The sequence below is a fragment of the Budorcas taxicolor genome, chromosome 2 (genome assembly GCF_023091745.1).
Source record: "Budorcas taxicolor isolate Tak-1 chromosome 2, Takin1.1, whole genome shotgun sequence".
Lineage (NCBI taxonomy): Eukaryota > Metazoa > Chordata > Mammalia > Artiodactyla > Bovidae > Budorcas > Budorcas taxicolor.
In genome coordinates, this window is record NC_068911.1 from 12077091 (window position 1) to 12104483 (window position 27393).

The window sequence follows — 27393 nt, forward strand, 5'->3', positions numbered from 1 at the left end:
TGCTTAATTCTCTACTATCTGTGCTTGGGGAGGGAGAGGTTAGGATTTGGGTTAGGTATATATACAGTGGAAGCAGTCGCAGACTTTATTTTCTTGGGCTCTAAAACCACTGCAGATGGTGATTGCAGCAAGGAAATTAAAGATGGTTGCTCCTTGAAAGCTGTGACAAACCTAGAGTGAAAAAGGGTTAGTAGCTCAGTCGTGTCCAACTTTTTGTGACCCCGTGGACTGTAGACCACCAGACTCCTCTGTCCATGGGATTTCCCAGGCAAGAATACTACAGTGGGTTGCCATTTCCTACTCCAGGGGATCTTCCTGTCCTGGCAATCGAACCGGAGTCTCTTGTGTCTTCTGCATGGGCAGGCCGTCCCTCTCTAGAGGTTGTACCAATTTATATCCCACCTGTCTGAGACTAGGGATTTCCCCACAACCTTGTCAGCTGAGTGTGTTGTTGAACCTTGGAGTTTTTGCCAGTCTGATAGGAGCAAATTAGTATCTCAAAGTGGTTTCGATTTGCATCTCTTGTTATGAATAACATTGAGACTCTTCTACTATATTCAAGATCTAGTAGTACTTCATTTTCTGTGAATAGTTTGGTCATTTTCCTTGCTTACTTTTCTGTTGGGTTTTGTTTTTTCTAAGTTTTAAAATAAACTATTTTGGAAAAGTTGCAAAGATTACTGAGTTTTTTTCTTTCTTTCTTTCTTTATGCCATTATTAGCAGTGTTAGTTATGTTAGATGGTTTAAGGATGTACAGGTTTCCTGGAATTCTGGTGCTTGTCACAGGTATATCAGCCAGAGAAGGATGCAAATCCAATTCATGAGTCTTAGCCGCTGGGGATTTTCCATCTGGAGTGACAGATTTGGAAGATTCTGCTGAGCCTCTGACTAGCCTCCATTGTGGGACATATAATTCAGAGCCTATCTTTTATTCTTTTTCTTTTAGTACTCTCAATTATTAACTAGAAAGGTTATTGAAGTGAAAACCTTGCCTGGAGTTTTGTTTCTTGAGATTTACTTCCAGTTATAAATGTGGTTTTCAAGCAACCGAATCTTTCATAGACTAGGTTTCAAGCACATTAAGTATTTGGTTCTCCCCACCACCCCATCACGTGCTAATGGAGAGAATGAGCAGCTGTAATTTTTTCTGGAACACAGTGCTGTCGTTTTGTCCTGTTAATTGGTTCTCAGAGTAAGGAGCTAAAATGTGGAAGCAAAGGTGCCTTTCCCAGATGGAGACATGCCTCGAGTCTTTGTGTCCCGGAAAAGTCTGCCGCACCTGAAAAATAAAAGCATTGGTTCCAAAAATAAGACCTCCTGGATTCAAGTTCCTGCTTCTGCCTGTGCTAGCTGCATCTCCCCAGACACAGCTTTGTGCTTTGCTCATTTATAAAAAAAGGGAATAATGGTAGTACTTGCCTCATTGAGTGGTTGTGAGCATTAAGGTTCATAATACATGTGAAGTGCTTATTAGTTCTGGCCTTGGATGCAGAAAGGTGCCAATAAATAATGGCTTAAAGTGGACAGTGATTTCAGAGCCTGTGGGGTAAAGTAGCAGTTGTGTTGCATTTGACTTCCGTTGATCAGCCTTTCTTCCTGCTCTCTCCTTTACCCTGAGAGGAATTTAACCTAGCAACTGAAATACCCGCATTCAGCGGGTATTTAAGTACTTGCTGAATGCGCCAGACTCTAAACAAGATGATATGTGAGATGCTGCACAGAGTCCTCAGGGAGTTTGCAATCTGACAGGAACCTGAGTACAGACACCTCTAAATGCAAAGCTGACTGTCACCACCCTGGAGATACAGAGAACATGAAGTTACTCTGCTTTGACTGGCATGACTGGGATGTGTGTCTTCAAGGAGAGGGAACCATTTGGCTGGGAACCATTAGTAGGTGAAGTAGAGGTATGCGGGAACCTGGGCATTGATAATAACCTTCCTGTAGTCTTTCGCAGTTTGGGAAACTTTCTCTGTATTTCCTCTTAACTCAGTTAAACCTCATAGAATGGCTGAATTTACTGCTCAGGAAATGGAGGGTCACATAGGTTATGTGATTTGCTAAGGTCCGACAGCTCCTTGGTGATGTTGGGGTTTAACTAAAGGTCTCCTGACTCTGATTGTTCTGATGTTTTCCCCTCGTCTCTTAACTGAAAGGACTGGCACCATCATAGAGAGTGTCAGCAAAGGAGGCACTTGGAGTAGTATATTCCTTGGGTTTAGGTCAGACTCTTCTAGAGCATCAGGACTGGAAGGAAGCCTGAGAGCAGCCAGCCTCTTCACGCGACTGATGCAGACGGCAGTGTGCTTGTGAGGGACTTGGGGGCCCATAAGGCACTGGCAGTCCGCTTTATGCTTTATGGAGAGGGCAGAGAGTTCCCCATGGCTGTTCCTGGGTGGTCTTTGGGGGCTGATTAATTTCTGGCATGGAGAGAGTTCGCTATGGGAAAAGTAGGTAAATTTAGAGAGGGGAGGACCTGTAACTTGAGAGGCAGGCAGTTTCCCTGGGATGTTTTCCAAAAAAAAAAAAAGGGCTATAGTTCAGTATGCAGATATGGTTCCAGTTGTGCAAGGACAAGGAGCAAGAGGCAAAGGCAGAGAGAAAAGGAAGGGAAGTGAGTGAATGATTTGAAAAAAAATAAAAGTCAGTGAGAGGTATTTGTGAGAGACATATCCTCAGTGTCTGTGGGCAAGCAACTGAAATCCTGGGGACTTGGGACTTGGTACGTGGGAGAATGTCTTTAGCGGTTCTCTGACCTGAAGTGCTCGGGGCTGCCTTGGGTGTGTGTAAACACTTGTCGTGGTGTAGGGGAGAGGGGCACAGTGGCAACTACATGTTGTTTCTCAGGATTGCATTTGGGGTGACTCCTACTTTGGGTGGGAGAAGGAAATGGCAGCCCACTCCAATATTCTTGTCTGGCAAATCCCCATGGACAGAGGAGCCTGTTGGGCTATGATCCATGGGGTCGCAAAGAGTCAGACACAAATGAAGGGATTTAGCACTACTTTGGATCGGGGGTTATTCTAGACAGAGCTGTGTGGATCTGCAACATCAGCATCCCCAGAAATGTTGTGAGAAATGAAGATTTGGGGACCCCCTAACCCAGACCTACAAAATCAGAATCTCCAGGGTATAGGGTGCAAAAGTCTGTATTTTAGGGACTTCTCTGGCAGTCTTGTAAGACTTCATGCTCTCAATGTAGGGGTCACAAGTTTGATCCATGGTTGGGGAACAAACATCCTGCATGCTGCACAGGGCGACCTGAAAAAAAAAAAAAAAAAAGAGCAAAAGTACATATTTTAACAAGATCCCCAGGTCATTTGTCTGCGTGTTACATCTTGGGAAGCATTGCTGTCCTTCAGAGGCCTTCCAGGGTCTTCCTTAGGGTTCTCTGCTGCTGTTACCATGTCATGCACTAAACGTCTATTGAATTTTTGTTATGTAGGCACAACACAAAGTGAACTCCAGTGTGCACTCTCCAGGAGCATACGGTCTAGATGAAGAGACAGGATTGTTTACAGACTAAGAGAGAAAGTGTTTAAAGGTCTGTAAAGGAGGCACAAGAATGCCTATGGGCTTGTGGAGGGTGGACATGTTTCTATAGGCATGTGCAGGATGAGTGGTGTGCAAAGGGGGCAAGCGTTGCCTTGGAATGGGACTCCTGGGAAATTCTAATCTGTGCTCTGATGCTTCTTTGCAAGCCTGATGGGTGGCTTGACTGTGGCCTGCATATGGCCATATAAGCATATGGACAGAGACCTGTCTGAAACCTGTTTAGCCCGCCCAATCACTTGTCTGGGTGTGCTCTGTTGACTTGATAAATGCTTTTAAAATTGGTGGGGTTATGCAGGTAACTCATGGGAGGACATTCCCGGCATCTGCTTTTGGATCTCCTCTCACCTGCACTGCCTCTTGTCAAAAGCCTGCATATCCACCACTCTGGAAAGGGAAAAATTGATTTGTCACTGAATTTCCATGCCTCAGCCTGGGAGAAATGTAAATGTTGTACTGGCCTTTAGTACTTTGCCTTCAAGCCAAGATTTAGAGCTGATCATTATACTTTTAGAGCAGGTTAGGTATGAAAATAGCAGCAGGTAGAGGAGTCAGAGGAAGCTGTTTGCTCTCATCTGCTGGTTTGGTCAGGGTGGAAGTACGAGTATTAATACAGTCCACTTAAACAATAAAATAACTCCCAGGGAAGAGGAACTATAAACTTCAGTAAATATCAGAGCTGTGAAATGCTAAAAGTGAAAGCTCTCTGCAGCTATTTGGCTCTTTAAAGAGGGTGTGTATTGGTCCTGAGTGCTTGTCTGTCTGGTTATGCTTTGCCATCCCCCTCTTTTCCCCTAGTTTGGGTATATGTAAATTCATTAGAATCTGCCTAGTTAATTAAGTAGGACAGTGTTTCTAGATTGTAAAATAGTAACCTCTATAGCTAACGTAATAGAATCCTTTATTAATTCATTTTATTTTTGAAATAGGTTTCATCTGGGTAGGTCACTGTGTCCGGGCTGTTTCACTTCTAAACTGTACCTTGACTCTGTCCTTCTGTCCGCCTTCTTCCTGACCCAGCACCTTGTACTGGCTTATCACCCCGGCTTCATTTTCTCTTAGTTGTCTCGCTGTGCTGTCACCACCGGAGATTTCTTTCAGAAGTACTCAGCCACGCGCATCGCACCTAGAGTCTAAAAACCCACAGACAAAACCTTTCTTTTGTCCACAGGACCTGCCGTTTTCCAAACTTCTTAGTATGCCATATGAGCTTCCTTATAGTCTGGCTCCAAAATACTGTCCTAGCCTCCTTTGTAGAGGACAGATGAAAGCAGACTCTGCTGGAGGGCTGGGAAAGTGTCTAGTCTGTTACTTGATGAAAAGGGAAACTGATAATCCTGCAGTTTTTTTTCTTTTTCCTTTTCCCACCTGGAATGGTGACAGCTCTTTCCATATCTTTCCGCCTTTCCACCTAGAAGTAGCTCAGGGACTTGGTGAGCACACTGAGGGCAGGTCCAGGACAGGTTAGCCGTGTACCCTCTGCCACAGATGATGTGCCTTGTCCAGAACCAGCAGATGTTTACAAAATATCTGTCAAATTGAATTATTGAATTTGCTTGGCTCAGATACTTTGTTTTTCCCCAGATCTTTTGTGTGGATTTTTTTTCTTGCTAGTTCTCAATTGTGGCTTATGTCTTTTCTTCCCATTCTCTTTGTAATTATCAAGTAATTTATTAAATGGAGACAAGCTTAACTAGACATTAAATAATTGCAGGTGTGCAGCTGAATTGAGCTGCTGTCCTTTAACTAGGAACTCACAGCTGTTTGTGTTGTACTCTGTGATGGGATTTCACTTCACCTCGTTTGATTATATGATGTCATGTGTATTCTAGGATGAAAAAATGCTGATGCTTCTGCTCTAAGCACTTATACAAAGGCTGGTATGTTCCCAAGAAATCACCATACAGATATTGGCAGGCCAGTTCTAGAGCCCTTGCAACCTCTGATACTTCTCTCCTGGAATTTTTTCACTTTCGTTACTTTGTTCTTGATAGGGAACGCCTCAGTTGTTCCTGAGGCTCAAATATGACCATTTACCATATTTTAAAAGTATTTCTTTTGCTTCATAACAGTAATTGTTGAAGCAAGATTTGTTTGTTTTTTCCTAAGAGATCAGTAGTGTGTCCACAAGTTGGCTCCTGTGTTTTAATTATCAGACCTTATCTGCCTGCTTTATACATACATTTGTCCCATCAGAAAGAGTTGGAGCTTAATATAAATGTGAATTTTAGTCCTGGGTTATGTTGTGCCACCAGTTTGCTTTCTTTAATGGTTTCATATAACAGTTGCTAGAGGTAGACACTGATTTCAGAGTACTTAGCCCTCGTGGACAGAGGAGCCTGGTAGGCTGCAGTCCATGGGGTTGCTAAGAGTTGGACACGACTGAGCGACTTCACTTTGACTTTTCACTTTCATGCATTGGAGAAGGAAATGGCAACCCACTCCAGTGTTCTTGCCTGGAGAATCCCAGGGACGGTGGAGCCTGGTGGGCTGCCGTCTCTGGGGTCACACAGAGTCGGACATGACTGAAGCGACTTAGCAGCAGCAGCAGCTCGATGCAGAATTTAGTATAAGCTGTTAATAAAGGATAGTTTGGTTATACTGTGCGGTAAACCCACTGGTTACAATAGCCAGTATAGATGGATCTGTTCTTAAGGACATAAATGTCATGCTGTCCCTTACCAGTTGTGTGTTCTTAGGCATGCCACTTCATTGTCTCAGTCTTTACTTTCTTCTTCGAGGTAGTTGTGAGAATTAAATTTAAATTTGATATTTGTGTGCCCTCAGTATCGGCATGCAGTATTCGCATGCCCAGAGTGCTAGGCACTGTTCTGGTTGTTTGATACATTTGTGACAAAAAGCAGACCAAATCCCTACCTTGGTGGGGTTAACATCTGACTTTAGTTTTATCAATCAGCTTGATAGAATCCACCTGGTGGGAGAGCATGATCGCTGAAGAAAGCACCTGCTAATGTGGGAGATGGCAGAGATGCAGGTTAGATCCCTGGGTTGGAAAGATCCTCTGGAGGAGGAAATGGCAACCCACTCCAGTATTCTTGCCTGGAGAATCCAGTGGACAGAGGAGCCTGGCGGGCTACTCTCCACAGGGTCATAATGAGTCAGACAAGACTGAAGTGACTTAGTATGCACGTAAAATAATTAATTGAAATATGTACTTAATAACCCTGTTTCTGTACAGTTTAGTGCTTGTCTGCCTTGTAGAGTAGGTGTGAGAGAGAGCCCTTTCCCGTACCATGGCAGTGCATATTTATGGTCTTGACTTAACAAAAAATTGACTAGAGGCTCTGCATCTAGTATTTCGGATTGCTGGTCTTGGGATACTGACTGTAGGCCTCCTCCTCTAGCTTTTTGCTTTTTCCGTTGTTTCTAAGATTCCTGAAGAGGACTCAGAGAATGAGCTCTGAGTGACACGTTTGATCCTTTGAATCTTCTTTGTAAAAGCTGCATTTGTTCAAGTAAAGTCTGAATGGCTCAGAAAGGATGCTGTGATGTTTAGCTTACCTAGTCCTGTCTTATATCACTCGTTTGCTATTATCTGCAGAAACACAAGCAGCAGGAATATCTCAAGGCATCTGATTGATCAGTTCTCCTATAATCATTTTCATGAGCAACTGAAAGAAAAACCTTTTGGAAAAAAATCTTTTTGTGTCTTTTTCTGTACACAGAAAGCACTGGGATTCTGGAGTTCAGACATAGGAGGGTATTAGTGACCAAATATTACTTCTTTGAGGGCAGGGGTGCTGGTTGTCAGCAAATCTAGAACTATCTCTTGAAAGGAATGGGCAATCATTCCTGCAGGACACAGAGGTGTTAGTCACCCATCTCACATTCTGCTGAAGCCTGGGTTCATGGTAGTTGGAGTATTTAAACCAGGGTTAAGCTCTTTCTTGGTTTCCAGAGCGTTCGCTCAGGCGCAGACAGGCAAACAGAGCCAGCATGCCGGTCGCCCGGAGCTGGGTTTGTCGCAAAACGTATGTGACCCCGCGGAGACCCTTCGAGAAGTCCCGCCTCGACCAAGAGCTGAAGCTGATCAGCGAGGACGGGCTCCGGAACAAACGTGAGGTCTGGAGGGTCAAATTCACCCTCGCCAAGATCCGAAAGGCTGCCCGGGAGCTGCTGACGCTGGATGAGAAAGACCCGCGGCGTCTGTTCGAAGGTAATGCCCTGTTGCGGCGGCTTGTCCGTATCGGGGTGCTGGACAAGGGCAAGATGAAGCTGGATTATATCCTGGGCCTGAAGATTGAGGATTTCTTGGAGAGACGTCTGCAGACCCAGGTCTTCAAGCTGGGCCTGGCCAAGTCCATCCACCATGCCCGCGTGCTCATCCGCCAGCGTCACTTCAGGGTCTGCAAGCAGGTGGTGACCATCCCGTCCTTCATCGTGCACCTGGACTCCCAGAAGCACATCGACTTCTCCTTGCGCTCCCTGTACTGTGGGGGCCGCCCGGGCCGCGTGAAGAGGAAGAACGCCAAGAAGGGTCAGGGCGGGGCCGGAGCCGGCGACGATGAGGAGGAGGACTGAGCCCGGGCAGTGCCCAGGGCCGGCGCAGTGGCCCGTGTGCCTCAGATAATAAAGCAGGCTGTCCACACTGTGGGGAAAACAGACAAAGAAACAAACAAACCACGGTTAACATATAGCCTGTGTTATTGTGAGAGATACACGGGGTCAAGATAGGACCTCGTCATGTGGTGGCTGTTTGCACTATTTATTTCCTGTATTTTCTTTTAGGGAGGGGAATAAGTAGTATGTGGTAATGAAGAAAGGCAAGCTTTGTGGCTTTTTTAAAAATTGAGTTTTGATTTAGGATATTTTATGTTGTGGATGTTTTTTGAAAGACATGAAATTTGGTTATTTGGAACCTTTTTGAGAAAACTGGATCTCTGTCACATAAGCAGTCATACACTGAATCCCCTCCATTTATTGCTGCAAGGACATTTTTGTCAAAACTGTGGGAGGGGTGTTGCATGCTTGTTTATCAGAGCCGCCAAAAATTGCTCAGATGCCCTCTTGACTCAGCTGAAGTCATCCCTGCCTGGTTGGGTGCTTGCGTACTAAGTACATGCTTCCTTGCTGAGGGTTGCAAACATGTCACAAAAGCCTGTTTGCTGTGGAGATTGTTGCAGTGGGTGGACTTAGTGAGATTGCACAAGGTCAACGAGTGCCCAGTTTAGACTACCTTGGAAGAATTGACTTGAGGGCAGAGAAGTTTGGAAAGCTCCTTTCTTCCTTTTTGGTTGTGTTGACCCCTGTAAAACCAGACTGAGGCTCTTTCGTTCCTTTTCCAGCAAAAGGGTAGCATAGCTCATCTGGACTTGAACTAGTTCGTATTAATCACAAGAAGAGGCTTTGTGTGGGTGCCATGTATAAATCGTTGAGCTATCCAGGTGGAGTGAAATTTGGCAACAGAGGAATGAGCCCCAGCAGGAGGTAACAATGGGTTGAGGAGGTCTGCAGTACTAGCAGAAAATTTCACTTCATAGTATTTTTACTGTAACTTCTCTCTCTCAGTGTTGAGTAATGCCCATCTGGCCATTTGGAGAGTTTGGACAAGTTTTCACCCATGAGAGTGCTCTCCTTAAAGATGGTGAATCAGAGTCATTCATGGCTCTTTAAAAATAAGCACTTTACTGAAACCATCCATCTACTGTTCAGCAGTCCAGATATTGAGGTACTTTTGTTTCGAATTTGTTGGAAGCACACACTGACTCAGGGTGGAAAGGGCAAAACTAAAGATTTTTCCTTCTATTGAATCTTTTCACTGTGAGGATGATTTTTGTCCTTTAAATAAAATAAACCAGAACTCTGAATTTTATTAAGTGAGAAGTGTGGGGGAGTTAGTAATGAGGGAGAAATGAATCCTTGTTTCTTAGAAAACTCTCCTGATTCTTGTTGAGCTGTGTCCATTGATCAAATTTAAGTCATTGCTTCAGTAGCATGACTGCTAAAACTTCTTCCTCCTTTTTGAAAGTTTCTTTTCTTTAAAAATTTCTAAAAAGTATGCCATTATTTTCCCAAGTCACCTAAATAAACCAACTCAGGTATGAAGGGATCTGACATTACTTAAACAAAGCAAATGATTCTGATATTTTCTACTTGGGAGACTTTTTCTTCTTGAAAGCCAGCCCTCTAAATAGTGGGAAGATCCAAAGCAAAATCAAATTAAACAATTCCCCTAATTCCCATAAGTAATTTCTAAATTATCCTTTTATATACCTTAGTTGGGTGCAGCTTGCAAGTGAATATCACTGTGAGAGCTACAGTTTGTCAGGGTTTAGATCTTAATTAGCTTATGAGATTGCATCCATTTGAAGCTGTATACCACAGGTTGTTGGCTAGTTTTCCAAAAGCAATTTAAATGCCCACTGTTACAATTAAGCTTGTTACTGGTTGTATGTTCTAGTTATAAACTGTATTTGGCAATTAAAGAAACTGAGATTGAGGCTTTGGCCTGGACTCCTTGGGATGCAGTGGACAGACTTCCACCTTAGTATCCTTTTAGGAGAGTCTCTGGTGTGGGTATGATACCTAGATAGTGGGTCATATCTTAGGTCCTTAAGTATTTACTGTTACTCCACAAGTTAAGAGCATCCTTAAGCTTTTACAAAAAAGCTTAAGTTAGAGAATGTGTGTTCCTGATTGTGTTCTGTCTCTATATACAGGAGACAGAACTCTAAATTTCCAAATTACAGTCTTTTAGCTGAGAAGTCCTTTTAAAGAAGCATGTCTTATCTTTAAGAAGGCAGCTTGACTCTGACAGTGAACAACTTAATCTGTTAAACTAACACCTCTATTGCTCTGGCCAAATTTCTTGTCTGTTTGTTGAAAGAGGAGTTTGAGGGAAGTGTTCCAGGTACAAGATGTGGTTAATATCTGTTTCTGAAGCACACAGCATGCCGAAGTTGGTGAATGGCATTTCCACCATCTCACAGTGAGATTAGTCTGAGCTGGCCCTTGGGAGAGGCTGTGATTGTCAGGGCTGACCTTGATGGCAGATACAGTTCTTAGTGGTTTTCTTTGCATGATGCTTGCCTTTTATCCTTTCTTTTCTTTTATTGACTGTTTTGGACTGTTCTTTGCTTCTCAGCACCAGAATGGCATGGTGACTGAGACCATGGGACAAAAGAGTCATTTAGTGTACACGTAGAAATCAATATTTAAAAAATGAGGTTGAGCTTTTCTTGTGTATTTTGTTTTGAAATCCATTTAATACACATGGAGAAAAATGGACCTCCCAGTGGCTCAGCGGTAAAGAATCTGCCTGCAGTGCAGAAGAATCGCAAGAGTAGCAGGTTCGAACCCTGGGTTGGGAAGATCCCCTGGAGGAGGGCATGGCAATACTGGCAATACTCCAGTATTCTTGCCTGGAGAATCCCATGGACAGAGGATCCTGGCGAGCTATAGTCCACGGAGTCACAAAGAGTTGAACACAACTGAAGTGCACTATCTGTATCTGTAGTTTGTGTGGTTCCATCTCTTTGCCTTGCCTGTTTGTGCCCTTCACACACACCCCCAGCACCCCTCCCATGCAGTTTTTAACATGAAAATGATAGTTTAAGAATGAGCTTAGCATTTAGAACTGGGCAGGAGGAATGCTTCACAGAATGTTAGAATCAGAGAAAAAGAAAAGGGCAAGTGTTCTGTAATTACTGTTTGGTTTTGAGGAATAGTGGAAGAATTGATCCTATTTTAAATGTACTTCTTTCCAGTGTTTAAAAGGAATCCTCTCTTAAATATACTTCTTTCTAGAGTTCCTTTAAGGTCTTCATTAATAATTTAAATTACTTTGTTTATTGTGCAGAGAAATTAGAATTACTAGAGATACATTTTTTTTTTCCCCTTGGGAAAAATACATTTATGGTTTTTGGGACATTAAGTCTATACTAGTATAGAATAAACTTGAGTCTTGTGAGTCTAAGGACATTTGCTTTAATCCATTTATACTAGCACTTCCTGTGCTGCTTTTGTAGTTTTACCCTAACTTATTTCTAGCCTTGTAAAAACAGAGGGAAAAACACCCAGATTATTAGTTTGGTTTCTATCTTTGAGTTCTACACTGTTTCCCATGTACAGAACAAAATAAAACCTTCAAGAGATGATTATTGGTTCTGAGGAAATGACTGTCTCTAAAGCATACATTGGTATGCATTATGTGTGGTGTTTTATAGTTAAAATATAACATAATCATCATGAAATAATACACACAAAGTGAGTTGTGATAATAAGATGAGATTGACTTTTAAAAATAAACAGTAGAACTTCTGAGCAGTCTGCCTTACAGATCTGATCAGTCAGGCTTCACCTGTACTTCAGTTTTCTGCATAAAATCATATTTAGCTTCCCAGTTCAGGATAATGCCTGTCCTTTGTGTGTCCATAGTATTCCACATCTCCATCTTTATGGTACTTCCACAGTTACGTATTTGTCTGATTCCTCCACTTAAGTATAAACTATTAGACCATGAGCAGATATTATGCTTCTTACTTTTCATTTTACTTTTCCCTTTTGAATTATTGAAAAAACATTGAGATGTAATTGATAATACAGTAAATTTCACATATAAGTATATTACAGTTTTGACCTAGTGCCATGCATGAAGCAAGAGACTTCATTACTGATATCCGCAAAAATGATCAAGAGCGGCAATTAGAATTTGGAGCAGTGTACACCGCCACGGTAACTGAAATCAGAGACGTTGGAGTAATGGTTAAACTCCATCCAAATATGACTGCAGTACTGCTTCACAACACACAGCTTGATCAATGAAAGATTAAACATCCCAGTGCTTTAGGATTAGAAGTTGGACAAGAAATTCAGGTGAAATACTTTGGACATGATCGAGCTGATGGAAGAATGAGGCTTTCTCGTAAAGTGCTCCGGTCTCCAGCTACAGCTGCTGTCAAAACTTTAAATGACAGTAGTAGTATTATAATGGGAGAATCTGTTTCACAGTCATCATATAATTCTTACCAGTGATTTTTTTTTTATTTTAAGAATTCTAGAGTGATATTCTATATTCTGTAGGGCAAAATTTCAGTAGCATCTTCCAACGTGTAGATTTATATATAATATAAATGTATTCTAATGATTTGTATGAAAATACTCACTTTACATGTTCCAGTTTTAAAATTCCAAGTTACCTGTATTATTATTTACATTATAAATCAATACATATTTATTATTAGAAGTAAATCATTTATACATATAAGACTCCCAACTGCTAATAATTTGGAAAAATAAAACTAGTTCTTAACCTCTAAAGACCAATGGAGAAGGAAATGGCAACCCACTCCAGTATTCTTGCCTAGAGAATCCTGTGGACAGAGGAGCCTGGTGGGCTGCTGTCCATGGGGTTGCATAGAGTCGGACACAACTTAAGTGACTTAGCATGCATGCATACAACCATTTCATGCTTAGGGAAATGAGCATATTTACCAACCCCCAAAGCTTTCCTATGCTGCCTTCATAATTCTTTTCTGCTTCTCCTCTCCATTCCCTGTCCTGAGGCAGCCACTGATCTTTCTATCACTATAGATTAATTGGCATTTCCAATAATTTTACATAAATGGAATCTCACACAGTATGTATTCTTTTCTTTAGTTTTTGATTGTTTGTTTGTTTGTTTGTTTCGTTTTGTTACTCAATATAATCATTTTGGGCTTCCCAGGTGGCATGCTAGTGGTAAAGAACCTGCCTGCCAATGCAGGAGACACAAGAGTTGTGGTTTCAATCCCTAGGTCAGGAAGATTCTCTGGAAGAGGGCATGGCAACCCAGTCAAGCATTATTGCCTGGAGAATCCCATGGACAGAGGAGCCTGGCGGGCTGTGGTCCATAGAGTCGCAAAGAGTTGGACATGACTGAAGTGACTTAGCACAATAATTATTTTGTGATTTATTTACATAGTTCAGTCGCTCAGTTGTGTCCGACTCTTTGCGACCCCATGAATTGCAGCACGCCAGGCCTCCCTGTTCATCACCATCTCCCGGAGATCACTCAGACTCACATCCATCGAGTCTGTGATGCCATCCAGCCATCTCATCCTCCATCCAGCCATCTCATCCTCTGTCGTCCCCTTCTCCTCCTGCTCCCAATCCCTCCCAGCATCAGAGTCTTTTCCAATGAGTCAACTCTTCGCATGAGGTAGTGGGTATCAATAACTCCCTTTTTATTGCTGAAAACCATTTCATTGTTTGGATGTACCAAAGTTTGTGTATCCATTTATCTCTTTGGGGGCATTTGGGTTGTTTCTAGTTTTCTGCTGTTAAAAGGAAGCTGCTGTGAATATCAGCCTACCAATCTTTGTATGAGTATATGGTCTCATTTCTTTTAGGTAAATACTTAGGAATGGAATGCATCGGCCATATGGCATGTATATGTTTAAATTTTGTAGGAGCTGCCAGTTTTCTAAAATGTTTGTACCATGTTACATTCCCATCAGGATTATGTGAGTTCCAGTTCCTCTATATTCTTGCAACACTTGATATGGCCAATATATTAAAATTTTTAACCATTTTAAGAGGCATGTAGCAGAATCTCATTGTGGTTTAAGTTTGTATTTCCTTAATAACTAGCTGTGTGGACCATCTTTTCATGTGCTTGCCATTCATGTATATTCTTTTGTGAAGCGTGTGTTGAAATCTTTAGTTCACTTCTTGAAAACTGGATTGTTTTCTTTTTATTGACTTTTAAGAGTTCTTTATGTATTCAGAATTCAAGTATATTGTCAGATATATGATTTTTAAATATGTTCTTCCAGTCTGTGGTTTGCCTGTTCATTCACATTAACAATGTCTGTCTTTAGAACAGAATTTAAAATTTTGGCAAAGTGCAATTATCAGTTTGTTCTTTTGTAGATTATATTTCTGTTGTCATTGCTAAGAAATCTTTGCTTAATCCAAGGTCATAAACATTGTCTTCTAGAAATTTTGTAGTGTTGGATTTTATTTACATTTAAGTCTGTGATTCATTTGGAGGAAATTTTAGTGTATGATGTGAAGTATAGATTGAAATTAATTTTTTATATGATACCCAGTTGTAACATCTTTTGTTTAAAAGATTGTCCCTTCTCCACTTAATCACCTTTGCACTTTTATAGAAAGTTAGTTGTCTATATATATGTGTGGATCTGTTTTATTCTGTATTCTGTCTGTTAGATTTGTATGTCTCTCCCTTCTCCAATATCACACTATCTTGATGACTGTAGCTTTATATTAATATCTAATAGTATTAATTTTCCAACTTTATTCTTTTTCAGCCATCGACTATTGGTTCCTTTGCTTTTCTATATAAATTTTAGAATAATTTAATCTGTAACTATAAAAATACTGTCCTGGGATTTTGATTGAAATTTCATTAAATCTACAGATCAATTTGGGGAGAATTTTTTACTGTGTTGAATTTTCTGTTATGTGATCACAGTATGTCTCCCATTTATTTTGATCTTTTATGACTTCTTTCCATCAACATGTAGTATTTAGCATACTTTCACGTGTATTTTATACTTACTGTTTCTTTAGGATTCTTTACCATCTGAGCCACAAGGGAAGCCCACTTACTCTTTCTACATAGCCTAATTCAAAAGGTTTAGAGACTTTGGTGCTGTTCCTGAGACATATTTATATTATATCTATTAATAATCTCAGTTGTGTTAGTTTTCACCATTGCCTTAGTTTTTCTGAAGAAGACGAATTTCATTTGGAGTCAAGCCACAGGAGGTCATTGACTACCTAGGTAACTCTGCTTAGATTGAACATTAGTGAAAGACTTTAAAGCAGTTGGTGTAACCCATTCTTTGGCTCATACAATTTTTTTTCTTGAGGCAGAAGCAAAACTGCTTTCAGAAGTGTTTAAAGTAATTGTAATCCAACTGTGTTTAAAAGAATAAATGGCTGAAGAGCTAAGTACTTTTTATGCTGTGTAGGTAGCAGCCCAGAGGACATTGGTGACTCTTGAAGCACTATCGATGTTTCTTATCCAGAAAGCAATGAAGGACATATTTTAGATTAGGAAGCAGATAATTCATAGGCCAGTGAAGTGCCGTGTTCCAGTGGAAGGATTCCTTAGAGGTCATTAGTTCACAGAAAGGGAAGACAAAGCCTGAGACTTGTTGTCGTTGGAGGATCATACTATATACTCTCAGTGAATTCTTCCTGAAAGCCAGTCTGTTTCCATCAAAACCTACAGATACATAGCCCTTCCCACTCAGTAGATTATGTTTGATCAGGTTGGGCAGTCAGAGTGGAGAGATGGGAATTGGGGTTGGGTTGTTAGAGTCAGGGTGGTCATTGATCAGAGATGATGGTGTGACCAAGACTCATGATGAGAACTTCCCATGAGGGGAAACTGGGGGTGATGATCACTTACATAAACTGGTGGAGTTAACTTCCTGCCAGGCACTATCCTAAGTGATTTATGTATGTGAGCTCATTTAATCTTAACGGCCTTGTGAGGTGTAGTTACTGTAATTATTCCATTTTATGAGTGAACGAAATGAGGCACGGAGGGATCAGCAGTTTTTCTAGCGAGTGTTAGAGGTGGGAGAGGATCCCGGCGATCTGACTCTGTAGACTATACACTCTGAACCTCTGCACGGCCTGACAGACTGCCCAAGAACGTGTCTATTTTGAGAGCCCATAGGGAAATAACCCCCTCTGCCAGTCTCAGGGAACTTGAGTTTCATGTTTGTTTGTTTAAGTGTTAAGACAAGAGAGACTTCTGTCAGTGGTAAGATTTAGACTTTTCACTTCCAAAATTCTAAATTGAAAATTGTCTAGAACATACAGGTTTTCTAATATTAAGTATATATGTGATTGTAAATGTTTCTTTTGTTCAGAATGTCCCTTCTCTTCCATAACTGCATATAATCTATTTTAAATGTTTGTATCCCAAGTTTTTTTTCCCCCCTCTCCAAAGAGACAGAGTCAGGCTTATGTCAAAATGCAGTTGACGGTGGCTTAGACTAGGAATGTAACAAGAGACTGCACAGCTCTGTATGCAGTTGACTCTTGAACAATGTGGGGTTAGGGGCACTGACCTGACCCATATGTAACTTATAGCTGACTGTCTTTATCTGTGGTTCTTCCACATCCACAGTTCTGCCTCCACGGGTTCAACCAACTGGGGATTGTGCAGTATACTGTAGTATTTACTATAGAAAAGACTCCACATTTAAGTATAGACTCGCACTGTTCGAAGCAGTGTTCAGGGGTCAGCTGTGCTTATATGGGGCCAGGTATAAGCACTTTTAAAGAATCCCAGCCACTAATAGAACCAAGCACAGTATTGGCAAGCAGAGGCTGTGCAGCAGCTGCCTGCCTCCAGGCAGCGGGGCACTCCTGGGTGACACTGGCCGCCTGCCCCTTGCGTGTAGGCACTAGAGAACAGGAAAGCCGCCCTGATAACTCTGTGGTTGTGGCCTCATGTGGAAACTTCACAGCATTTCGGCTGCTTGCTCCTTGGTAGGAACAGCACCGTGAGTTTAACTTGTAGGGAAAATGAGGACAGGAAAGTTGGACAGCGTTTTCCACTTGGTGGAGGTTGGAGACCAGGGGATGGAAGGGAGCAGAATAAAAGTAGGAAGTGATGATTTTTAGGTATTTGTTTGACGGTTTTCTATTGTTGAAGGAGCCATACCCACAGTAGTAACATTTCTGCTTGGGAGTGGGGTGGAAGTAGGTCTTTTGGAATGTAATCTGGAGCTGTTCCTTCTTGAAGCAGGGAGCACAGATGATTGTTTGGAAAGGCTCTGTTTCTCAGATGTGCCCACATGTGCAGTGTCCCAGTTTTTGCTAACTACAGAAGCTAAACAGAGGGCGGTTGGAAAGAGTTCATCCACTTTTTGAATTCTTGGGTGAGATTGTTAAATGATAGTCATGCACTGGCTAAAATGAGAGTCTTTTTGTACCTGGCAGCAAAGGGGGCCAAAGATGGTATTTGAACTTTGGCTCTTCAATTTAAGTCACTAAAATTTTATTGAATGTGCCAGGTACGTGACATGAACATGAGGTATGGAACCTAAAGGCTAGTTGTTAAAGCAGTTTATATCGGTCTGGATAGACCTCCACTTGTCATATAGATTTCTGTACTTCTCATAAAAGACAAAGATTATCATTGATGAACGGTATTAGAGTCTATTGTTTAAAACTATTCAGCAAATATTACCCATTCTTTCTGAGAAAGTATGGGTGTATTACGATCTTTGGTGGGTCTGTTAGTTTTCTGTGTGCTGGTGTAACAAAATCACCATGCAGTTGGTGACTTAAAACAACACAGGTTTATTATCTTCAGTTTTGTAGGTTAAAAGTCCAGCAGGAGTGTCTCTGGGCCTAACGTCAAGGTGTCAGCAGTACTGCATTCCTTCTGGCGGCTCCAGGGGAGGTTTCTTTTTGCCTGCTCCTTTCCAGCTGCTAGCACTTTCTCACATTCCTTGGCCTGTGGTCCTGCCTTTGTTTCAGAGCCAGCAGTAGCAGGCCAGGTCCTTTTCATGACACCATCTCTGTTTCCTGCTTGCAGTCACCCCTTCCTCGTCCTCTGAGATTACATTAGCCTCACCTGGACAAATCAGGGTGATCCCTTGAAGATGAGCTGATCAGCATCCTTAATTTTATTTACAACCTTCATTCCCCTTTGGCATATAATATATTCAGAGGTTCCAGGAATTAGGACCTTGAGCATCTTTCGGGAGCCGTTATTCTACCCTCCACAGTTGTTGTTAGTCGTGTCTGACTCTTTGTAGCCCCAGGGACTGTAACCCACCAGGCTCCTCTGTCCATGGAATTCTCCAGGCAAGAATACTGGAGTGGGTTGCTGTTCTCTTCTCCAGGGGAATCTTCCTGACCCAGGAAATGAACCCAGGTTTCCAGCGTTGTAAGCAGATTTTTTACTGTCTGAGCTACCAGGAAGCCCCTCCACAGTAGGAAAGACTTTCTTTGAAATTTTTTGCTCATTTCCCTGTCAAATGAAATTATTTAAAGCCCTCCCCCTCTCTCCTGTATAATGAATTGTTTCCTGTGAGTATGTGCTTTGTATGTGAGTGGTGGAAGGCTTGTCACTCATTACTTTAAAACCTCAGTCCTCTTCATTGTGATAAAACCCCAGTCACCTAAACCTTTGACAGTTTCATAGAATCTCAGTGTTGGAAGGAAGCTAGAGATGGTTGTAGCCAGGCTGGCCTGCAGATGGCTACAGACACATTACATCTCTTCCAACTGGCTGTTGCACCTTTGCTGACATGGAATGTGCCTGCCTTGGGAGATCATATCTTCTTTGAACAGCTCCATTTTTTTCTGTTAGAAAATTCCTGCTTTATATTGAGAGGAAGTCCCTCTATTTGCAGGTTTCTATTGGTTCTTTCTTATTTTACTCTCTGGGGTCATATTGAATAAATGTAATTTCCTCTTTCACACTTGAAACCCTTGAGAATTTTTTTTAAGGACACCTATCACATCCCCCAAGTATTCAAATTGAAAAAAAAAAAAAAGTCTCGATTTCTTCAGTTGGGTCTCATATGAAACTATCTTGAGACTCCTTTCCATCCTGGTACCTCTCCTGAGTATGATACAACACGAAGAAGGGGAGACTGAAGGATGATTTAATAGGAGCATTTAAATGCTGGGGGAATTGTTACATAGAGGAGGCTGGTAATATCTCTGCCATCACCACGGAAACAAGAAATCACAGGCTTACATTGTGGCTAAAGAGATTTAGGTATCAGGAAACCTGTCTTAACCTCGTGGATTGAGATAGTACAATGGACTGCCATGGGAAGTTGAGGGATCTTTTGCCCTAGAAATGTATAAGACAAGCCTTTAACCTCACGATTCATTTATTTCGTATAAGAGACTTTGCTTTTAGTGAAATGTTCTGCTTAAAGAACATTCTTGTCACTGCTTGTCATCCATGCCTGATGCCTGGATTTCCCTGTTGTGTGGGCTCATTGGATGTAAGGCATCATCATGACTGCTGTTAATCACAGGGGGAAGGAATATGGTTCAGGGTTTTATGAAGGAAGGGAAACAGTGGCGTAGCTCAGGATAATTAATAGCAAGTGGAGTGACAGTTTGATTCCCTGGTAGGGACCCTGGCATTGTTAAAGGAAAAAATCACTTTATTCTTTCATAGAGAGAGGCAGCTGTAATTCTGGTTGGATGGAATCCAATTAAAAGGAACTGACATGCAAATTGATGATCAGACAGTGTGAGCATAGAAAAAGTCCAAGAAGAGTTCTGTAAGAAGTGGCAGAGAACAGTGTAAGTAATTTGGCATGGTAATGTGAGTAAGAAAAATGGAAACATATGGGTTGGCTACCTGAACAATTATAAGTCTGGAATCTCAGCCAGGAGAGAGCAGGAGGCTACTTGGTTTGATGGGTTTATAGCTACTAAACTTTCAGGCATCTTCATGTTGAAACATGCATTTTAGGAATTATATATAGCCTTTCACAATAGAATGATTATAAATCAGTCCGAACTGGTAGAGGTTAAATATAATATTCCGAAGAATATATGATGGGAGACCAAGCTTGGCTCTTGGAAAGATCTCATTGTACACATATACTTCACCTGACCTGATGATGTATACTTAAGATTTGTGTGAAAATTGACTCCTAAATTTAGGATGAAATAGAGCTTGCCATTTATAGTAATGATATTATGAATCATTTTTGAAAGTGAAAAATCCATTTATAACCAAAGTCATGCCCAGTTTATCCTTTGAGTAAATTCATAAGTCCATATGTTAGGTTTGCTTAAACAAAGGTACGTTTCTTTGAAATGAAGTAATTGTAGAGACATGTAGCAGTTAAGCTTTGGAGTAACAGAGGGGAAAAAATGGGCAGAATTTTGTAAGAAGTCAGATATATTGCTTTTTAGGAAGGAAAATTCTGCTTAGGAAGTCAGATAGCCTCTGCTGTTATTACGGGAGAAGGAGAAGGCTGCCCCGTGTATTACAGGGAGATTTATTAGGATCTTTTGGGAACTGCAGCAGAAAAGGCTATGAAATGTTTTGAAGAATGTGAAAGTAAGACCACAGCATTTTCTAGACTTAATTCAGAAGAAACCCAAAGAAGGTGAAATGGAGTTCAACCTGAGGAAGCTGTTTAAGATTGAGGAGCTAAGACTTTACCAGCCACAGCGAGAGGGGACCAGTGTGTTGTGGGCAGTGTTTGCAGTCAGCGGGAGAGCATCCAGTTGTCACAGTGGATGGCAGCAGGGACCATGCCCAAAGGAGATTCAGAATGACCAGGTGTGAGTAGTGTGCTGCATTGGTGCCAGCTCCAGGCGATTTTGCCCCCCCGAAGCCACTCTGCTCGGGTTCTCCTGCCGCTGTCCACTCTGCCCAGGGCTGCCACATTTACTTTCCACTCTGCCCCAGATGGTCCTACCCTCAAGAGTCCTTCCCTCACTTGACTGAATTTTCTGATAGAACCTTCCTTATCAGGGAGACTTTCCCCAATAATCTAAAGCAAGCACTCTTTCTTCCCTTTTTCTGCTGTACCTTTGTTTACAGCACTCGTGCTCGAGGTAGAAAACAGAAATATTTTTCTTTTCTCTCTAGTAGAATTAAGTTCCATGGAAGATCAGACCCAGTTTGTTTTGCTTACTGTGTTCCCAGCTCCTAATCCATACACATTTGTGGAGTGGATTTTTAGGGAGTCTCTGTGATAATATCTTGGAATGAGAAGGGAAATCAGTTGCTCTCCTGTATTACAATATGTTACATAGTTGTAATTCTGACGACCTCAGCAGAGAGTGCTGTGAGCTTTGAGAAATAAGTTGGAAATAGTCATCACAGAGAGCTTCCCAGGTGTATCAGTGGTATAGAATCCTCGTGCCAAGCAGGAGACACGGGTTCGTAAGGAAGGTCCCCTGAAGAAGGAAATGGCAACCAACTCCACTATTCTTGCCTGGGAAATAATCTGTGGACAGAGGAGCCTGGTGGGCTACAGTTCATGGGGTCACAAAGAGTCAGACAGGACTTAGAGACTAAACAATTCATCACAAGACTGGAGCTGAAGTGGTTCTGTTTTGGTGGTCAAGACTAGGAAGAATATTGTAGACTGACAAAAGAGGGTAAATGTTGTTGCAAAGATTTAGAAATGAGTCTTGTGTTTGGAAATCCATCAATGATCTTGATTTGACTGCTGGAGCACAGGTGCGTGGTGAAACCTGACACACAGGGTGGGAGGTATGGTTGGGAAAGACACTTGGTACATAAGTCAAAATCTGATTGGGGAAGTTGCTGAGTTTGAACTTTACCTTTTGGGGAGTGGTGAGCCCAAAACTCTAATCAATATCCGAATGATACTGTGAAGGAGGGATTAGAAGAGGAAAGAGTGGAGAGAGAGAGGATGTAGAGCAGGGGTAGATGTGTTTTCTAACCTTGGGATGCAGGAGAAAGTTTGGGACCTCCACATTGAAGGACAGGAATGAAAAGCAGTTTCTTTTGTTACTGGATGCATGATGATATACTGTATATAGGTAGTGGCTAAAGGTTGAAGATGAGTAGCTCTTGTTACTGTTTAGTTTTTCCCATAGGGATAAAGCTGTGCCCTTGGGACAAAAGGAGAGGAAAAGGCCATTTTGGTTCATAGAATAGAAAACATTAACTGAGAGCTCCCTTGGCAAGTGGGTAGGAATTCTTACTCTAGCTGATGTTTTAGCAGCTGCATGGCCTTACACAGTTCATTTACCTGCACTTCTGTTTCTCTTTCAAGAATGGACTTTATTGATATGCTTACATTGTTGAAGTGCAGATCGAAGTATACTGTTGGGGAAATTTATGAATTCCTTTTATAAATACTGGATAAGGTTAGGAGTCCTTTCCTTTAATGGAAATAGATATGAGGAGAGTAGATCTTAAATACTCTGCCTCCCCCAGCCCAGCAAACAAACAAATATGGGGAGAAATAGATCTGGAATTGCTTTTTTCCTGGAATGTGGTGTCAACAAAGTATCAGAGCCACTCACACCCTGAGAAAATATGACCATTTCTAAGAGGTGGCCTGCACAGTTTGTTTGTTTTTTTAAGAGCAGACAGAATAGGAGCGACTTTTTGCTGCTTATAGTCTCTATGTCACAACAGGTTCTGTGTCAGCAGTTGGTGAGAGCTACTGCAGAGCAGAAGCAAAAGGAGGATTTGATCATGTCGGATGTGCTCCTGGTATTAACCTGCAGGTCACACCAGTTCTTGTTCCAAAGGGCTGTGTACCAGGCAGTTGGACACTTTATCCTGAATTTTACCCCGTCATTCACAGCAGCTCCTGTAGGCGCATCCCCCCGCCCCTGCCCCAGCACTTCAGCCTTGATCATTTGGAGTAGTTGACTTGTGGTCTAATACAGAGTGTTGTATAGGCTGCATAGCTCCCTGAGATCTTTCAGGATATGTGGGATACTCTACATTTTAGAGTGCTTTCTTCACTTGGATAAGGAAGAAGAAAGAAATGTTAAGGATTGCTTTGAAATAGGTCCATTTTGTAGAGTTTAAAGTTGGGCAAAGGATAGAACGGCTTAGTGTCCAATATATTAAGTAATGTTCCTAGAGTCCTAGAACTAGGTCCCAATTCCAGCTTTCTCACTTAGTACTTATGTCACCATGGGGAAAGTTACTTAGTTTCTGCATTTGTAAAATGGGGGATAGTAATAGCACCTTCTCTAGGGTGGTTGTGAGAAATATACAGTAAATACATGTAGATGCTTTCGCCCAAGGACCAGCTTGCAATACATGCTCTTTAAATGTTAGTTGATGTTATTCCTGGCTTTCTCAGAAGTCATTGGCAGTTTTAAGGCTTCACAAGAAAGGCTGGCAAAACCAAGGCTTTTCTGCTTGCTGTGTCAGAAAGTGACTTGGTGCTAGAAATGATTCAGTGGGTAGGGGGTAGACTGTAGGAAGCTTCAGTACCCCAGTCCACTGGCCTTGTATATGAAACAGCTCATTACACTCTAATGGTAGTTCAGTGAAAGGGATAAGGAGTCTCAGTCTGCCTCCTCAGGCAGCTGCAGAAGTCAAGCTGAGCTTCTCGGAATATCTGGGAATCACCTGGGAAGAGGGTAGATGGCTGCAGCACAGTGGTAGGGGATGGTGGTTGGGACCCAAGAGGAAACAACAGAATCAGTTGATCCTAGCAAGCAGGAGAGGGGTCTCCAGGGAATTTCCGAGTGTCAGTCAGCAAGGGAGATTGGTGATTGGTGATGATGGCGAAAAGAAATCTCTCAACTGGAGGAGTCAGACCACCTTGGACATCACCCCTGACCCGCCACCAATATTGTATGTTACATCCCCATGGGTGAATCCTGTTTCCTTGCTGACCATCAGTTTCTTTGCTGTAAAATGATTAGACGATTTCCTGACTCCTTTTCTATTATAGACTCTGTGATTTCACCACTTCATGGCTTTTAAGAACTGTTAGAGGCAAGACTGTTGTAGAACACCCTGCTGTAGACTTTGGTCTGTGCAAATCTTTAGTTTTGTTTTTTTGTTATTTCAAAGAAGCTTCTATTCAAAAGACCATGAAGCATTTCATCATTGGCCTTTGAGGGAGCTGTCTCTTTAATCTCTCATGTTTCCTTTTCTCCCCTACAAATGATATCCACAGGACTGCTGTTGTCTCCTACTCTGGATCAGCACTTTTGCAGGGAAATGAAAACATTGCACTTTTAAAGGCGCAGAAAGCAAAAACTGTCGCATCAGGATTCAAGGTTACAGGATTGGTTAGCTTTCTGGTTTGTTTTGCTGAGCTGAAGGAAAAACATTTGATTGAGAGCTACTGCTTAGGGATAAATGTTAATAACCACAAAAATTCCCCAGTGGTAAATTTTTTACCCTCTTTACAAATAATTTCAAGTCATCATCTAGGCCTGGGATTATTATTGTCAACCATATACAAATCTGAGAAATGTTGAGTAAGTGGATGAAGGATGTGGTTGGAGAGAAACAACTGGTCGGGGTAAATATCTAGAGAGGACATCTGTTCTGCTTTCTTGATGTGTACATTATTATTTTATAACGTGTTCTTTTTAAAAAGATTTATTTACTTATTTAGGTTGTGCTGGGTCTTTGTTGCTGCACTCAGGCTTTCTATAGTTGCAGTGAGCAGAGGCTACTCTCTAGTTGTGATGCTTGGGCTTCTTATTGTGGTGGCTTCTCTTGTTGCAGAGCACGGGCTATAGAGTGCAGGCTCAGTGGTTGTGGCGCACAGGTTTAGTTGCCCCAGTCGTCTGGAATCTTCCTGAACCCATGTACCCTGCATTGGCAAGCGGATCCCCAGTCACTAGACCACCAGAAAAGTCCTGTAACATTATTTTGAATTTTAATTTGTTACAGTTCAGATACGTAAGTATCTAGCAACTGCCTCCTTATAACATTAGTTGATAAAAATAGTATTAGAAAAAAGTTGTCAAAAGAAGTAGAATTTTTTTTTCAAGATTTTAAGAATTGAAGTTCTTTTTTGACATCGGATCTTATTTGTTTGTTACTTTTAGAACATCTCATTTTTGACTGGACTCAGAAGTGGAAACTCTCAGAGAGCCTCTGACTCTTGGCAGTCTGTTCATGGCATTTTTCTTTGGCCTCTTTCATTCTCTTGGCCAAAAATTTAGCATATTCTGCAGCTTCTTTATTTTTCTCAGTATGCTGTTTCTTCAGAGCAATATGCTGATGTTTGTGTTGCAGAGCACATGGAGTCACAAGATGCTGAATCTTGGGGGCTTTGGTCCTAGGTTTCTTACCTTCTTGGTTTAGGGGCTTTCTCACAACATACTGGCAGACATCATCTTTAGAGAGACTGATAAGTTTGCAGATTCTGCTAGCTCTTTTGGGCCCCGGGCGACAAGGCACAGTAGTATCAGTGAGTCCAGGAATATCCTTTTCCTCTTTTTTCACATTGACCGAATTGAGAACATTCAAATTGGCATCTGTACAGATTTGTGCTTTCTCTCTCCAGTCTTCCTTGGTCTGTAACAGAAATGCCCCTTTCTCAGTAGCAGAAGACTTGGCCATGGGTCAAGACACTCTGCTTCACAGGGAAGCCCTGTTTGTCGTTCCCACCGCTGATTCGGACCACGTAACCCTTTCATTCTTCACCCACAGCACCAGCAGCAACTTCTGTGACCATACTCTTCTCATAAAAGGTATGAAGTGTTCATTCATTGTCTACTTCAATGAGTTTTTGGCAGCCAGTGGCCGGGAAAGAGATGTTCAGCTTCATTCTGAAGCGGCAAACTGCCTCTCAGATACAGTGAAAAAAGAACTGAAGTGTTTTTAAACTTTGATATTCCAAAGAGAAGAATTGTTAGGTTCGGTTTGAGAGTTCCCAGTAATACCCAAGTAGATCTTTACCACAGACTTAAAATACACTCATGTGGAGTTTTTTGGTTGTTTTTGTTTTTTCCTCTGTCCCAGCTGACTTTAGGGGAAAGGTGGTATGGTATGGTTATTAATTTATGTGTAAAATCAATAGAAATATACCAAACACTATCTGTATACCAGATTTTACCACCATTAAAATAAAGCTGGTCCCCTTTGCTCTCATGGAGTCCACCTGAGTAAGGTACAAAAGTTTGAAAAGTAAGCATAATTATCTCGCAAATAGAGAAAGAAGAGTGTGATAGGCATGTTGTTATTTCCAGCAGATCGCCTACCACATAGCCTTCATATGCTAGAAGTGCTCATTAAGTACTTGGCGAGGATAGAAGAGGGGGCACTTGCAGCTTGGAGAGAGATCAGAGAAACCTTCACGAAGGAGGCGACATGACCATGATATTTCAGACAGGAAAGAGTATCCATGTAGATGGGTAGGGTTGACATTCCAGGGAGAGACTAGCCTGAGGAGGTACCTGCCTCCTTTTCAGGTCCTGAAAGTAACTAGGTACAGTGTTGCTGGAGGCCTGGGTTCATCTTAAGGGTAGCGGCAAATGAAAGGCAGAGTGCAGGCTCTTTGAGGACTGTCTGAGAAGATTTGAGAAGGTGTGTTATGGGAGTTGTGTGTTGGAAATAGTTGCTAGTTCTCCCAGATTTCAGTGTTTCCTGAAATAGATACACACTGTAATGTGGAAGTACCACGATTAGATCAGTTAATCAGTATCCCACTGCCATACATGTATGTGCAAAATTTGGGCAGCAGGGTATAGTATGTAGGGTGTTATATGAAAATACGGGATACACACACACAGTGTTAGTTTGCACAAGAAATCATTGTGATGCTGGTTGATGGAGAGCACAAATGAGGAAAGGGGTTAGGGAGAGATGTTGGGATCGCCCCGCCCCCTCTACCTCCCACTCCCTGCAGGGGTCCTCAGTTTATCAATAACCCGGGGGTCATAAACTTCTTTGGTACAGTTTTCATGTAGTAAAATGCACAAAACTAAAGTGTGCAAACCAGTGAATTTTGACAAATAGTCATGTGCCAGCCCGAGAACACAGTCATCACCTAAAACATTCCTTGGTCCTCACCTCTAGTCAGTCTTTTCTCATTCCTGCCACTGTTCTGATTCCTGTCATGACAGCTGCTCTTGATCTTCATAAAAATGAAATCATATAGTATGTACTTTTGTGCGCTTGGCTTCTTTTGTTAATATTTCTGAGGTTGTTCTATGTTGTTGTATGACTCAGTTCTTCTTTTATTGCCAAGTAGTCTTCTGTTGGGTTAGATATGCAACTGTTTGTTTAACTGTTTCTTTTTTGGTGGGCATTTGAGTTGTTTCTTTGGACCATTGTTAATAAAGCACTATTGTATAAGGGTTGTTGTTGTATTGTAAACATAGGTCCTAGATTCCTAGTTTGCATAGATTGAGTCATAAGGTATGTACTTGTATTTAACTTTGTAAGA

The 27393-nt window shown here is 41.8% G+C and overlaps 2 protein-coding genes and 1 pseudogene across 2 annotated transcripts in view; 2 read left to right on the forward strand and 1 right to left on the reverse strand.

Moving 5' to 3' along the window:
• The window catches only part of AUTS2 (activator of transcription and developmental regulator AUTS2), a 1205988-nt gene that overhangs the window by 94028 nt on the left and 1084567 nt on the right, over window positions 1-27393 (forward strand). The gene's annotated exons all lie outside the window — the stretch shown is intronic.
• Window positions 7476-8095, forward strand: LOC128062220 (40S ribosomal protein S9-like). Its single transcript, XM_052654610.1, has one exon. The coding sequence runs from the start codon at window positions 7511-7513 to the stop codon at window positions 8093-8095; it is 585 nt and encodes a 194-aa protein (XP_052510570.1). The 5' UTR covers window positions 7476-7510.
• On the reverse strand, window positions 25055-25788 carry LOC128062229 (40S ribosomal protein S6-like; annotated as a pseudogene).

What these genes read in the sequence shown, in the direction of transcription:
- LOC128062220 (XM_052654610.1), top strand. Translation starts at nt 7,511, where the DNA reads ATGCCGGTCGCCCGGAGCTGGGTTTGTCGCAAAACGTATGTGACCCCG.